Source organism: Nicotiana tomentosiformis, chromosome 3 (assembly GCF_000390325.3).
Source record: "Nicotiana tomentosiformis chromosome 3, ASM39032v3, whole genome shotgun sequence".
Taxonomy (NCBI): Eukaryota; Viridiplantae; Streptophyta; class Magnoliopsida; order Solanales; family Solanaceae; genus Nicotiana; species Nicotiana tomentosiformis.
Window position 1 is genome coordinate 58728597 of NC_090814.1, and position 16810 is coordinate 58745406.

The 16810-nt window shown below is 35.7% G+C and overlaps 1 protein-coding gene across 1 annotated transcript; it reads right to left on the reverse strand.

The window, feature by feature from the left end:
* Window positions 1-4573: 4573 nt before the first annotated feature.
* Window positions 4574-6312, reverse strand: LOC104106788 (nematode resistance protein-like HSPRO2). The gene has a single exon (XM_009615417.4). The coding sequence runs from the start codon at window positions 6217-6219 to the stop codon at window positions 4780-4782; it is 1440 nt and encodes a 479-aa protein (XP_009613712.1). The 5' UTR covers window positions 6220-6312; the 3' UTR covers window positions 4574-4779.
* Window positions 6313-16810: the final 10498 nt, after the last annotated feature.

Here is a 16810-nt window from a genome sequence, read left to right on the forward strand (position 1 = left end):
TATGTCCGGGTAGTTTAGGACCCAAATCATGAATTACTTATAATATTTGCACCATACTTGTCAATTTAAGTGCCTATATTATATTAGAACTAATTAGAAAAATTGTAAAAGACCGAATTTCACCTACTTGAATTTTTAGCGGATTACTTGACCGTTAATGAAAATTTTATTACATTGTGTATTAGCCTTGTTATAACGTTTAAATCAAATGCTTATAAAGTATCATCTCTTCTTGTGGAGCGGACCGAACACCTCGGCAGTAGATAGATGCATCTATGGATCTTGTCGCACGTCCCTCGGCAGTGTACACGTTATTATGGATCGGGCCGTACGACCTCGGCATAAATCGTGCTTAATAATACTCGGAGCCTATTCATACTTTATATTATTTTGTGGCTTAGGAGGTTACATTTATTAAATGACGGGAATTTATTTGGGATTTATTTAAAATGTGAATGAATTATTTGCTCCTGCTTGTTAATGAATTAGTATAATTATTTACATAACTCATGCTTATTTAGAATTTCGGTATTCATATTGTTAGCACTTAGTAATTGTCGAAGTCAACCCCTCGTCACTACTTCTTCGAGGTTAATTTAGATACTTACTGGGTACATGTTGTTTATGTACTCATGCTACACTTCTGCACTAATCGTGCAGGATCTGAGGCAGGTACAACTTGCAGTCCTACCGGCGCGCATCCCAGATATCCCGAGGCCTAGTGTTGAGTTGCTTCCTGAGCTATTCCGCAACACCTAGAGCCTCTCCTTTGCATTTATTTCCTTTCTATTTTCATTTCAGACAGTAGCTAGAGTTTTTTATAATCTATTAGTGCTCATACACTGGTGATACCAGGTCTTGGCACACACACTAACAGTCATCTGGTTTTGGATTACCTATTGTTATGACTGCACTCAGCCATTTTTGTCTATTTATTTAAACTTGTTGTTTCTTAACCTTTTAATTAATGAAATTTAATTATTGAAAACTTATTAAAAGAGGCATAACATGGCTTAATTCACTATTGGCTTGCCTAGTGGTAATGTTGGGTGCCATCACGGCCTATAGGAGAATTGGGTCGTGACATTCCTCATATGTTTCTATGACCAGATGATATGGTCCAAGTTAGTAGGTCTCCTTAGACACTGAAAGTGTTATTCCTGATCGCCTGTGGTGCATTCTAAAGTCTTAAGTCATTAGAAAATTTTACGGGGTCTTACATACAGTAACTATAGTATACCAAAAAGTAGTATACTAAGAATAATGAGGATATCATGATTGTCGAATCATGGTATACTAATGTGTAACCAAGAATATTGGAAATATCATTTCAAAAACTCAAATAGTATATTATGATTCAACAATAATCATAGTATACCAAAAGTAGTATATCATAATTCAATAGTAATCATTAATCATAATTGTAAATACCATCTAACATACCACTAATCATAGTATACAATATTTGTTGCTAACTCAGGACAAGAAATATAGTAGCTCCATTATAGAAAAGTATGATGACAGTAGTTCAATTGCAGATTTAATACAATATCAATTATTAGGTATTATGAGTATTAACTTTCTATGCACAGAAGCAGTGACAAAAGATCCTCATTCAATATTTGGTTAAAGTGAACATAGCCACGAAATCCTTCTTAACGTGACAGGCTATTTTTAATTGTGCTCTATTCTGCTCCTTATGTAGTCATTGTGTTTAGGATCCTTGCTGATAATTGAAATTTTGGCAAGATATTCGAAGCATCTTACTTTTGCAGTTCTAATAATTCGAAGCATCTAATATTGCATGTTGGAATCCAACTCCAGAATAACTTTGATCCCTTAAGGAGTTGTATGTATGTGGCACGAGAACTCCTTCCACTGAACAGATTCAGCATATCACTGTCCAACTTCGACGTTGTGGGAAGATTGAAGGTAAGAATGTGTTTTACTGGTTTCAAAATCTCTGCTTTTCCTTCCCTAGTAAATCGAGCAAGAAAAAAGAATGTATATGATACAAATATACAACTTAGTTACAAGTTTCATACAAAATAGATACAATTTAATACATTTACAACAACATACGTCTTAAAAATAAATTTCATACAACTAATTATATAGCATACAACTTATTTATAATTTTTATACAATATTCGTGCAAATTCAATACAACTACAATAATATATAACTTAAATATAATTTTCATACTACTCAGCATATAACTATAATGCAACTTTAATATAATTTTGATACATCTTCAAACGTGTGGTCAATATGTCTTTTATGTATTTGTATGTGATTTATATATATTTTGCATGTGGTGTATTCTTCTTTCTCTTCAATTTTTATTCTGTAATTCAAACCAGAACCTACACTAATTTTCATCAAATGTAATGTCGAAGTAATACTGAATTAGAAAGAATCGATTAGCAAAACTGAGAAAATTTATAGATTGGAAACTTCAATTCGAACAACAATCGTGTAATAGAAAACAAATTGCTAAGCTGAATTTCCATAGCCAAAAGATCGAAATCTATTGTTGAATTCCGTGAAGAAGAAAAGAGAAAGAAGATGAGAAAAGAGAAGAAAAGCAAAGAAGATTGAAAGAAGAAGAATAGAGCCGATAAGAGAGAGAGAATAATGAATGTATTCATTATTACCTATTTAAGTGCCTATGATTACTGAGATACGCGTTTATCATTTATTTGTATATATAATTATCATTTGGTCATAGATTTTGCTAAAATAAATTTAAATTTTATTTGGCAAATACATGTTTGGTCATAGATTTTACCTACATTTTGACAAAATTCCAAATTCCAAATCTCAAATCCCAAACCCAGCTTAATAGCTGGTTTTTGGCCAAAATATCACTATTACATTTTTTAAAAATTGCCCCAAACTTTTGTATTTTATAAAATAGCCCACAATTTATTATTTTGTAACAATGTTGCTTCGTCTTCTCAGTCACCTGATAGTGTATCATGTAGTTCATTATAAAAATAATAATTTTGTATCAAATTTATTTATGTTCAGAACTATGGTTTGCGATAATATAATGAATGTTATTGATAATGGTACTGTTGGGTATTTGTGATAGTTTTTATAACTTGTGGGTATAAGTCATGTTTCATGTTTTTCCAAAATAAATTTAGAAAATATATTTTGAAAACTGATGTTCAAACACGTTTTCATCTTCAAACCAAACCTCACCCAAATTAGTTTTTTCAGAACAAATTTGAAAATATATGGCTAAACGCTAACTTAGTAATTTGTATATGAGAATGTAATTAGGTATCACCTTTCTACTAGGGATAAATAAGTTTGTAATTTAAGGGCCTATTTGGCCATAAGATATTTTTCATTTTTTTTCAAAAAAAAAATACTTTTTTTCGGACTAGTGTTTGTCCATGAAAATTTTAAATTTCACTTGAAATAGAATTTCGAAATTTTTTGAAAATTTAAAAAACTTCAAAAAAAATTGCTTTTCAAAATTCACTTCAAATCACTCATAAAAATTTAAAACATGTCAAAATTATATTCATGTCCAGACACAACTCTAGTTTTCAAATACCATTTTTACTTTTTTTTTAAAAAATCACTTTTTTTAAAAAAAATTATAATTCTTATGATCAAACGCCCACTTATAGGATGTTTGAAAGAATAAAGTACTTTTCGATTTTATTTTTATATTTTACTTAAATAAAATAAAATAAAAACTTAATTATTATATTTAATAATAAATATTTGTAATAATTTATCTACTTATATAATATTAACTATTAAGTAAATTTGTTCAAGTCCTTATTTGTAATTTGACACATGAAAATATTTTTTGAAAAGTTTGGTCAAAGATAAATTAATATTCAAAAGTATTTTTTAAATTGATTAGCTAAACACAAATTGTTTTCTCCAAAAATACTTTCCAAAATAAGCTGATTTTTTCAACTCGACCAAATAGGCTATTAGTATGGTAAAAGTTCCAATGGAAAATCAACAGCCCATAATTGTCACTCCACGTAAATTTGTTGTCATTAAATACCCATCAAATAATTCAAACTAGAAAGAAAATGTATCACTACAATCATAGGTCGAACCCCAAATCTCTTTTAATAGATCCGCAATTACCTTAAAAGAGGGTAATGATCATCGTTACACTTAAATATCGGATTAAAAAATTGGCCTACACTTCAAAGACATTAAGTGGGCGTTTGGACATAAGAATTGTAAAATTCCAAAAAATAAAAATAAAAAAAAAAATAAGTAAAAATTGTATTTGAAAATTAGAATTGTGTTTGGACATGAATATAATTTAGATTGTTTTTGAAGTTTTGTGAGTGATATGAGTGAAAAACTTTTAAAAAATAACTTTTTGAAATTTTTCAAATTTTTGAAAAATTTCAAAATTCATATTCAAGCAAAAATTGAAAATTTTATGGCCAAACACTGATTTCGAAAAAAAATAAAAAAAAATTCGAAAAAAAATTGAAAAAATTCCTATGTCCAAACGCGCTCTAAACTACATCAACGCCAATGAAGATTTAATCCTCTAGAAATTTTGCATTCTAGTGACGCATACATGAAAATCTCATTATATTTCCAAAAGAATGCCTTGGCAAAATTCTAAAAAATGATTTGATACAATAAATACCATCTGTATAATGTATACTATACTGTTAACGAAGGTGAACATAAAATAAAATAAAATAAAATCTGTATTCCACCCAAGTTTGATTTTGTAATACTTCATTATCGTAGTAAATCCCCAGTGACTAATCAACTTTAGGCCTTGTTACTTCTCTCTGGACTATACTTCCCATGCTCATGACTCCATTGTTCTCCCAGAAAAGTTTTTGCAGCATCCAGACTCGGAAAATATGTTGGCTCAAGGAAGATCTGAGCCAATGCATCGCTTGTATCAACGGCCATAAATGTTGTGTTGCCTTTAGCTTCTAAACTCCCCATAACAATTACCAACAACTGCTTATACGAATAGTAGAACCTCTTCACTGCCATTTCAATTGCTTGTAAAGCTTGAAGTAAGTGAATCTTCTCGAAGCTTTCCTTTTTCCTGAACAACTCCATGGCTGCCTCTTGAATTCTCGGCCCACCCTGGGGATCTACCTCTACGTCTAGAATGTTCGGCACTTTGTGCTTTAGATCCTTGGATTGTTTGGTAATTTCTACGAGTCCTTTGGATCGGAAGCAAAATAGCTCCGATTCGGTAGTTGCTTTAATGGATAATTGGTTTTTTAGGCGCAGAAAATCGTCCGGATCCATTAGCAAGTGAAGGTCTTCGATTTCTGTTAGAAGTTTCCACGTTTTCTCCAGTAACCAGCAGTCGTTAACGGCTTTTTCCAAGTCCTTGCGATCGATTCTCTCGGCGATTCTCTTTAGAAGCATTTTTGACGCGTAGATCCATGTCTCGAGGATCTGGTGCGTCGTGTACAGCGTTCGGTTTTCGAAATTTTCCAAATTCATGCGATCGGAAGGGCTTTTCTTCAGAGCGTGAAGCTCCGATGGCTTGACTACTGCGTCATATTCAAGGCTTGGCTTGCCGCTCAGATTCGGCTCGCCTAATCCGAGTGTGTATGGACATCTCCTCATTTCGCATTCAATGGAATTCAAAATCTTCTGCGCTATGTCTTCGGACTTCTGCCAAGCCGCGAGACGAGGCAACAAGCTGGCTTCACTCGTTTGGCTAACCACCGTCGTCTCATCGGAAAGCTTCCACACTTCCGCCGAACTATTCTGACGAGCCAATACACTAGTTGACGACGTGAGGTCACCGACGGGAGCCGTGCCACGTGTCTCCGAATCCTCTTCTTCATCTTCGCACAACATAGCTATGATTTCAATCTGATCCATTGCCAATGATTCAAGCCTCCGCTTCCATTCTCTCCGGTTCATATACGGTCTAGGATCAGACAACACAATAGAAATGAACCGGAAAGTCGTTTCCAAACCTTGCAAAGCCGGTTTGAGCAACGATTCATTCTTCCAACTCGGAAATTCTACACAACTCCATATCTTCTTCAGCTCCGGTAGCCTTAGGTAGTGCTCGTAAGCTGAACAAGCTGAATCAGACGCCGCCGACAGCTCCGTCAACCGAATAGGTGCCGCAGCTGGTATTGAAATTTGAAGCTTATTTGAAATCTTCGGCGATTTGCTAGGCATATCAGAGGATATCATCTTTGTTGTCTTTCTATCGTAATCAACCATTTTTTAATAAAAGGGAAGAAATTGTAAATTTGCTGAGAAAAATGTTGTAAGATTTGCTTGGTTTTGGAAGGAAGAAGAGAGGGAGCTATTTATAGAAAGGTGTAATTGAAAACAGAAGAAAAGGCGTGTGGAAAGGAAGGAGTTTCAAAGACGCGGCTGTGTTGAATATTCTATAGTAATTATTTTGAAAGCCATAAACTAAAATATAAAAAAATAAAAAAAAACATGATGATTATCCATATACGGATATATTGATATTCCCATAAAACAGTGAGCGCAACTTCGTTTACTTGACCAAATGGCAAGCACCTACCGCTAGGAAATTGAAAGGTGTTAGTGATGGGACGCTTTTTCTTTCAATTAAGGCAGCCAGGGTGTCAATCAGCTACGACGTGGTTCACGAAACGTGCCAGTGAGGCCAATGGGCTTTGAAATTGAAGATAAGGCAACAGTGACTTTGACTTTGGTTGCACTTAAAGAATATATTAAACCTAGGACATTTGGTAACCGTTCGTCGCTAAGTCCAATTCGTTCAAAGGGCTGGAAACAGCATATATGCCCGTGATCTATGGGAAAGAGTTTTTGCGGCCAACAATTGAAAATTTTACCTTTGTGATTTTGGAGATCTTGAGATTGAAAATTTATTCCAATATTGCGGCTAACGTTTTAATCTATTCTGTTTAACGTAAAAGTAATGAATGATAAGTATATTTTGGAAAACTACTGGAAATCCAAAAAATATTGTTTCCTGAAAAGAAGATTTTTTCTTTTATGTTGTCGTTAAGGCTGGCAAAAGGATAAGATCCACTTCATGCTGCTAACAACGCCCCCACTCCTCCCAAAAACTTTTTTTAAGTTGTAGTAAAAGGTAATTAGAATTCCTCATTTTCTTCTTCATAAACTTACCATGGGGACACAGTCATACCACCTACTAGAGCTTGATTTAAATTTTTGGAATATCAATTTCTAGACTGAGTCTAATTGTGCAATTTCTACAACCATCTGGAATATAAGATATAAACATTTATGGTAGGTAAATACTGCCCTAACAAACAAATATATGGCTCAAATGTTGGGTCAATATGGTCGTTCGAATCATTTTATAAATGGTAGCTTCTTGGAAGTCATTTAATTCTTATTATTAGTTGACTGAAACATTGTTCTAAAGCTGATGTTTCAAAGCCTTATCCGAATTCCACTATCATTAAATGAAACGGAAAATGGCCAAATATATCACTTTATTTTTGAAAATGATCTAAGAATACCCCTCGTTATACTATTAGATTATCTATACTCATGCAGTCATACTTTGGATTTAAATATACTTCTCATTTAAACGGAGAGACACGTGTCATCGTCCTGTTGGTCAATTCTAAATATCTCCTAATTAATTAAAAAGACTCATTACCCATACCCGAAAAATAATTTTTTTTGTTTGTAAAAACTGAAAAAAATTGATATTATTTTTACTAAAAACTGAAAAAACGAAAATATTTTTTTTTCCAGTTATTATAAAAAAACTGCTTTAGAAAAAACTGAAAAATATTTTCTAAAACGATATTTTTGTAAAAACTGAAAAAAAAAAAAAAAAAGAAGCTGAAAATCAATTTTCTAAAGAAATTTTTTTTGTAAAAACTGGAAAAAACTGAATTTTTTTTACTAAAAACTGAAAAAAAAAAAATGAAAAAATATTTTTTTTTCCAGTTTTTACAAAAAAACTGCTTTAAAAAAAGCTAAAAAATATTTTCTAAAACAAATATTTTATTTTTTTACAGTTTTTTTCTCCTCACTTTCTTTTTCAGGTACCACCTCTTTTTGGGCTGGAGTGGGATCTTTCAACACTTGCCCGCTTCTCAATGTCATAGTATTCACTATTTCTTTGGGGTTCCTTTCAGTATCAGCTGGCAGAGTACCTGGGATTCTCTCAGACAATACAGTTGCAATTTGCCTCATTTGCTTCTCCAAGTTCCGCAAACCAGTGCCAAGTTCTTTGATAGCTGAACCATGAGAATCTAATCTCTCATCTATCTTGACAATGAAGGACTTCATTAGATCTTCTAGCCTAGGCTGAGTGGAATATTGAGGCTGGAACTGCGGCCTAAGCTGATTTTGGAAGCCTGGGGGTCCTTGTCCTTGGAATCTGGAGTTGTTTTGTTGCCATGCATTTTCAAATCCCCCAGGTGAACTCCATGAAAAACCGGGGTGCTTCTGACCCATTGCATTGAAGTTATAATTCCCAACAGCATTAACTTTCTCAATCGAGGCTTGACACTCATGAGTAGGGTGTCCTCTTCGACATATATCACAAGAGCTAAAGTCAGCTTCCTTATTTCCTTGGCCATGGAATCAAGCTGTACCTGCACAGATGTGTTTGCATCAACATGGTGAACACCAGTTGATCTTCTTCTTTCAGCAATCTCAGAAGGCTACTGATTTGCATCTTCAGATAACTCATCTAGAATTGTGACTATCTCCTCTGGAGTTTTCTTCATCAACGGGCCTCCGGCTGCATTACTCAATGTTCTACGTGAGACTGGTGTCAATCTATCCCAAAAATCCTGGAGTTGTATCCAGAGTTCATTTCCGCTATGTTGACACTTTCGCACTATCTTCTTAAACCTCTCCCAAGCTTCAAACACAGGTTCAGTCTCGTTCTGGCAAAAGTTATGGATTTCTCTTCTAAACTTGCATGTCTTAGCTGATGAGAAATATTTATCAAGAAATTTTCTGGTTATCTCATCCCATGTTCTAATCGATCCATTAGGCAAGCTTCGAAGCCAGTGCTTTGCATCCTCCTTGAGTGTGATGGGGAATGCCCTTAAGTAGACTGCATCTTGTGACACACCATTGTATTTAAAGGTGTTCATAATCTCCTCGAAGTCCATTAGATGATTGTTTGGATCTTCGTTCATCTTTCCTCCGAAGACACAGCTGTTTTGAAGGGTTTGAAGCAACCCGTGCTTTAACTCAAAATTGTTAGCTACAACTGGAGGTGGTCTCACACTTGATAAGCCTTGGTTGTAGACTGGTCTAGCATAATCGCCAAGTGGTCTCCCAGCACCGAGAGATATATTTTCGAATTGGTCTGCACCCAATGGTTGATTTTGAACAATTCTCCGAGCCCTCTCTTCCTCATAGACAAATTGTGCATTTCGAAGAGTTGTTTCCTCAGCATCTCTTGCAACTTTTTCTCTTTGCTGGGCTGCCTCTCTTGCAGCCAAAGCAACATTATCATAATCTCCCGCCATAATTTCTTTGGTTGAGGATTGCCCGACCTTCTCAATATTCTCTGGGAGATTTCTTTCCTTCCTCAACTGTTGCAGTTTTTTCTCGATTTCTGGTTCGTATGGTAATATACAATAATGTGGTTAGTTATTTGAGTTATTCACAATTTTCATATTCTTATAAATAAAAAGAACTTTAACCATTCATTAGTTAAAAAATGTTGAGAGTTAGCGGTGCTAATTAGTGAATTCAACATATGATTTGCATAGGAATTGTTGGGCGAGCTCCGAGCTTTGAGTTTTAGGCGTGTTTAAGGCGCAATATCGGACGTTTGAGGCGTAAGCCTCACATAACTAAGCCTCACACATGAGTCTCAACGCGTTTTAATAGTGCTCCGCTCCGGGGCGAGCCCGGGACGAGTCTCAATAAAGCCTTTTAAAACACTGTTTCTTAACAATAACCAAACATTGACTCAAATGGTTTAAAATATAATAACGAACTAAATATTCACCATGAAGTTAAGTAACCGTTTCAATTTTCCATTTCAGAAGGGCCTTAAAAAATTTAACATAGAAAAGGAAAGAAAAAATTGAAATCGTAATCTTATCCGATTTTTGGCCGAAACATCAGATTGTCTTTGATGGACATCAGACCACGTGAACATTAACAGGGGATTTGCATCTATACCTAATATTTGGGTCACAATTTAATTTATACTCACTTTATAAAAATAATTACAAGTATACCTATTTTTCGGGTAACTTCAGACATACGGGGCCTGAACTAGCAAGAATTTATGTCTGAAGTTTGAACTTAAAATTTTTTTGCCTGAAGTGTGACCTTATCAAAGTAAAACTTCAGATACTTTCGTATGAAGTTTGGCCTGACTTGCAAAAGCAATCAAAAAAATTTCAGTTCGTATTGCAAACTTCAGACAAATTAGTCTGAAATTCTTCAGTTTGTAGTGTAAATTTCAGACAAATTAGTCTGAAGTTCTTCAGTTTGTAGTGCAAACTTCAGACAAAATCAACTTGTTATATTTGAACTTCAGATAATTTTTCCTAGCATGATAGTTGCAAACTTCAGACAAAATTTAACTTGATAATGTCTGAAGTTTGGCCCTGCAGTCCCAAACTTCAGTTGATGCTTCTTCGAGTTTTGACAATAAACTCTTCTTTTATTATTTACGTGATTTGTGTTGGGGTGCAAACTTCAAACAAATTAGTCTGAAATTCTTCAGTTTGTAGTGCAAACTTCAGACAAATTAGTCTGAAGTTTTTCAGTTTGTAGTGCAAACTTCAGACAAAATCAGCTTGTTATATTTGAACTTCAAATAATTTTTCCTGGCATGATAGTTGCAAACTTCAGACAAAATTTAACTTGGTAATGTTTGAAGTTTGGCCCTGCAGTCCCAAACTTCAGTTGATGCTTCTTCGAGTTTTGACAATAAACTCTTATTTTATTATTTACGTACTTTGTGTTGGGATGTATTAATGTTTGAGAGGCAGTGGCGAGTCTTTCTTTCTTCTTGATTTATCGCTTTGTCCAATTTTCATAAACGATAATATGTGTAACTTACAGGATAATATGTTTGAGAGAGTAAAGAAGAAGAAGAGGAAAAGAAGAGGAGGAAGAAAGGAACGCATAGGTTGCAGGATATGAAGTTGTCAAAATTAGGGTATAGGTTAAATAATTTTAAAAATATGGGTATAGGTTAAATGGGAGCGACCAAATAGGGAGCCCCATGCAATTTTTATTTCAGTTTTTTTCAGATTTTAGTTGCTTTAGAAAATTATTTTTCAGTTTTTTTTCCAATTTATATAAAAATATTGTTTTACAAAATATATTTTAATTTTTTTAAAGCAGTTTTTTTGTAAAAACTGGAAAAAAAAATTCATTTTTTTCAGTTTTTAGTAAAAAAAAAAGAATTTATAGTTTTTTCCAGTTTTTACAAATAAAAAAAATTATTTTTTGAGTATGGGTAATGAGTCTTTTTAATTTATTAGGAGATATTTAGAATTGACCAACAGGACGATGACACGTGTCACTCCGTTTAAATTAGGGGTATATTTGAACCCAAAGTATGACTCCAGGGTTATAGATAACCCAATAGTATAACGAGTGGTATTCTTAGATCATTTTCGAAAGTAGATGGGTAAAAGTAAAATTATAATTGAACAATGGGTCAATTTCAGAATTCAAATAAAAGAGAAACATAGTTCCGTTGGTTATGGATAAGGCATAAGACTCCTAGAAAGCATTTTTCAAACATAAGCGGGCAAGGACGAGGAAAGCAGAAACAATTGGCCCATTTCACTCGCAAAGCTCCGTGTTTACCGCTTCAATCTTCAAAGGTTGATGAGTTTACTTTTCCCATTTCCCACCGCTGTTATTGCTATCCGACGTGGCCTAATTCCCATTGTCCAACTAAGCAAACTGGAGATTTCACTAACCAGCTAGATGTGACTTTGCTGTTGAGGAAAGGCTCAAATGGATGAGACGACAGGTGGAATAAGGGTCACATGTACCAAATACCCATTCTTATTCAAACCCAATTAAGGGTACGATCGAACTACTCTTTCGCCTACTCCACAACTGTATGTGGACACATACTGTTGGTTGGGCGGTTCCCATTATATTATAAGTATAACGTTAGTTAAAATGGCTTGCACGTTAGGATTAACAGGACATGTGTCGGATTACCCTTGGCCAGAATACAAGTGATCCAAACGCCAAGAAAGCGGCCCTAGTGTTATTCCAATTTACAGTTGTAATGACTAATGGTAGATGGTATTGTAGTTTAGGTTAATTAGCAAGGTTTCCTTATCCTTTTGAAATTAATTTGACCAACTTCACATCCAGAACCTGTCAGTAACGGGGACTAAGGGTGTGTTTGGCATCAAGGAAAATATTTTCCTTGGAAAATAAGTAGTTTTCTTACATATTTTTCGGTGTTTCGTTAGGTATAAAAAAATATTTTTAGAAAATATATAATTTAGGCAAACACTATATGAGACGAAACGGGTAAGTGCGAGGAAAGGTGGTAGGTCGGGGTCTAGGGGCCGGAGTTACGGTGGCAATGTTAGGGGAGGGGTGGCGGGATGGGGGAGTGTGCGCTGTGGTGAGGGAGGTGAGGCGGTGGGGGTAGGGGTGGGGTGGGTTGAGGCATGGGGAGTAAGGGCGGGAGTAGTATGAGGCACGGGAGGGGGAAGGGGCGGGGGTTGAGGCGCGGGTGGAGGTGGGAGGTAGGTGGGGTGGGGATGAGGGTGGGGTGGGGTGGGGGAATAGGGTGGAAAATATTGAAAAAAAAGTTTCGAAAAATATTTTTGTTTACCCGTAAAACGGTACAGTTGAATTTGTTGCGTGGTTTATAGACAAGCGAACTGATTTGATCAAAAAATGATAAATAAATTAGATTAAAAATAAGAATTAGCGGTTAAAATCAAAGGAAATGACAAGTTTGGCTCCGAGAGCAGTGCCTCCGGGGACGGAAATAAGAATAATATAAAGAGCAAGTAAAGTTATTTTGTTTAGCTTGAGAATAGAATGTAGCATAAGCTTTGCCAAGAATTCATGTCTTACAATGGCTGTTGAGTCTACTATTTATATCTATACTTAGGGAAACAAGATCCTAGGATGAACCCCCTCTTAAATAACAATAAAGGGGCAATTGATGAATATGTAACGGCAGGCCATGAATGTAAATATTCTCTACAACGGCTGCCCATTTAATGTCAGGGAATATTTTTTATTGAATGCTATCTGATGGCAAGTATTTGATCTGCTCACGTTGATCATGTTCCCTCTGGGATCTATCCGATGTCAATTGCAGCTTGTGCTCCCGGTACTAGTTATTACACGATTTGCTTTCTATCTGACTTCGGTTTCACGTGTCACGCTACCATTCGATCATTTAATGTAAACCAATTTTACCTTATACATATAGTCCCCCTGCTTTCCAGTGGCATATCTTTGTGTCACCGAAAAGTTGGTGAAGATCCCTTTCTTGGAGGGAAATCTTCAGAAATCCTTCTGAACAGTCTCTGACGCTTGAAAGGACGCACCTCTTCTTGCATTTAATACCCCGAATACGTGTTGCCCCACGATTCAGCAATATTTTCGATGGTTCTCGAGGTAATCATGACCATAATTTTTGTCGTCTATATCTATATTTATACTCATCATTTTACCTCTTTCACTTACAAAACTTTCATAAGTTCATTATCTTCTTTGCACTTAATCTTCTTCTTTCATCCATTTCCGATTTTCTTCAAAAAACTACATTATCTTTTTGCTATCATGGCTTCTTTTACTGAGTATTTCAAGAACTCTGGCCTTCTCTTTAGTAGAGGCCCGAAGAGAATAAAAGATAAAGAGGTGGATGTTGATGCTGATCCTCAAGTTTCCCTCCATGAATCCACGGACTTGGGCTGTTAGCAGGTATCCTTCTTCTATTCGCCCTTTCAGTATTCCTACCGTGAAGAAGGACTATGACTGCCCAGACCTTAACATCATTGCTCCTGACCTGATAGAGCGGGTTACCTTTACCAAGGAAGGTTTTACGTATGTCTATACGTACCCCCTTCACCTTGGGTCCCTTTTCTTTGAGCGGAGGGCTCGACCCCGTGATCTTGGAGTTTTTTCATCTGTATCAGGTCTGCTTGGCATAAGTAGGCCCTTCTATATGGCGAACGGTAGCTTGCCTACGCCAGTTGTGCACGGAAACGGGGAAAACCCTAACCCTGGCAGATATGATAAACCTCTACTCGGGATTTTGAGAGAGAACTTCGGGGTAAGAAATTCTAACTCGTTTTTTATTAATTCACATGAATCTATTTATAATTTCATCATTTAATTAGTGTTTTGGAGTTGGAAATTGGGAAAACTTGGTAGAAACTCCTTAGACTAAATTTTTGAGTTTTGAAAGGCGAATTGAGGTCGGATTTGAATAATTCTTATATGGCTGGACTCGATATCGAATGAGTATTTGGTTTTTGTAATTTTTGTCGGGTTCCGAGACACGGGCCCGGGGTGACTTTTTGGGTCGATTTTTCAATTCTTTGCAAAGATCGTAATTTCATTATTTGAATTAGTTTTCTATAGTTATATTTATAGTATGAAATTATTTTGGCTAGATTCGAGTCGTTCGGAGTTGGAAAATCGAGGGAAAGGCCTTCTAGTTGATTGATTTAGCGTGGTTTGAGGTAAGTGACTTGTCTAACCTTGTGGGGGGAATTACCCCTTAGGATTTGGTATTGTTGTGATAATTGTGATATGTGAAAGCCGTGTACGCAAGTTGACGAGTGTGTACACTGGTTAAATATTGAGATTCCCGATTTTTAGCTATGTAGTTTCCTCTCATGCTTTATTTGAGTTACTTTAACATGTTATAGTCATCATATTTAGTCTAATTTCACATGTCTACTTGTCTTAACTCTTATTTGCGAATTGTCCTACATGTTTAGTTGAAGTACTTGCTTCCTTTATTCCGTATTCATTATTTAACTGTTGAATTCTTTACTTGAAATTGTTATTCTTGGAATATCTTGTTGTTGAATTTGGTGTTGAGTTGTAAAGGTCGTGGTTCCTATTGAGGCAAAGTGTAAGTTGTAAAATATCATTTTATTGAGTTACTCTCCGGTTGTTATTGTTGAGATTTTGTGTACATTGTGGTTGAGTCGTGGGCTCCTTATTGTGAAATTTATTATTGTTTGGCTTTTTCTGGAAAGTTGTGACATTGGGGACTTGAGGTGCGAATTGTGATATTGATACGCATGCGGTGGTATAAGGTCTGAGTTTTGAAACTCATGCAGTGAGATAAGGTGGGCTTGATATGCGTGGCTAGTAAGGTAACTACTAAAATTCATGTGGTGTGATAAGGTGGGCTAAAATACGGGATGTTATTTCAGGAAAAATAATTTTTAAAACTAAATGTAAAGGCTCCCGCGGTGATATAAGTAAAGACTGTGAATTACTTTTATGATTTGGAACTACGAGGCGCTACCTCGGCAGTGGCCCTTGTTGATCTTTCTCTATTTGTTGTATATGTCTTGGTTGTTTGTTTCCTTAACATGTGAATATTTGTTTCCTTCCGTGTTATATTAACTGCCTTAATTCTGTGTTGTTAACTTTCGGTAAATTCCCTATTGTTTCATTTCCATTGATATTCTTATGAGTAGCAAATAGAGTTGTTGGATGTGAAATAGTTCCTACATTCGCACTACCAAATGCAGAAATAGCTGTAGCTGATTTATTTCAATCAGTATTGTTGTATACGGTCTAAATCGGGTATACCCAATTTCGTTGGCAGGGGAGTTGCCTCGAGGGTAACCTCATAATAGATCGGGCTCCAGCTTGAAGATAGAACATCACGCCTGAGAGATCGAAGTGTTCATTGAGATCGAGGCCGGCAACAATCGAGATCAAACATGACTGACTTCGAGAAAGGCAATAACGGAATGGCGAGATATCAGTAACCGGTCGAAGATCCCGGCAGGAATCCTAGAACAGATCAAATCAAAGCGGTTATTAGTACCAATCATGGGATCTACTTCCGTTATTAGAGTTGTACCTTATTTAGGATTCCTCTATTATATAAAGAGGGATCCCATTCACTTGTAAAAATAAGAATGAGTATTCACTGATAAGAATATACATATAAGCTGCTTTCTTTGTTTTACTTACTGTTCATCATTGTGTGTTCCATCCTCCACTGTTCTTATTAACTAACCTCGATACTATCTCGAATCGAGGTCAAGGTATTGTTTGCGAACCGGTTTGATTTATTTTATTGTCCAATTTATCTATTTAATTTGTTGTTTATCAATTGGTGCTAGTTCAAATCATATATCCTTAAAACCACAATATAAGTTTAATTGTTACTCAATTTTTAGGGTAAACAGTTTGGCGCCCACCATGGGGCTAAGGATAATAGTGATTGTTCAGTACTGATTCTGGTAAAACACACCATTTTACGCATGTTCTTGTCAAGTATCTTTGCTTTCAGGTTAAAACATGTCAAACTCACAAAACGCATCCACACACGGTGATAATGGCCTCGGATTCCACGGTGAAAACGAAAATGTGATTGCTCCAGGAGTCGAGGTGCCACAGGCTAATCTCGGGGGAGCACCGGTTGCCAACCCAGTCGATGTCAATTCGCACGTTGCTCTAAATGCGGACCTAGGTGCAGGTCTCGATGGAAGCGTACGCAGAGAAGGCCGATCTAGTGACCAAGAAACACAGGGCAGAGGAGATGAAGGAGTAAGTCTCCAAGTAATATTCGAGATGCTTCAGGCTCAGCAAGCCGCTATTGCTCAGTTACAAAATCAACATAGATCTCTGAATAGGGTCGAGCCAGAAATTA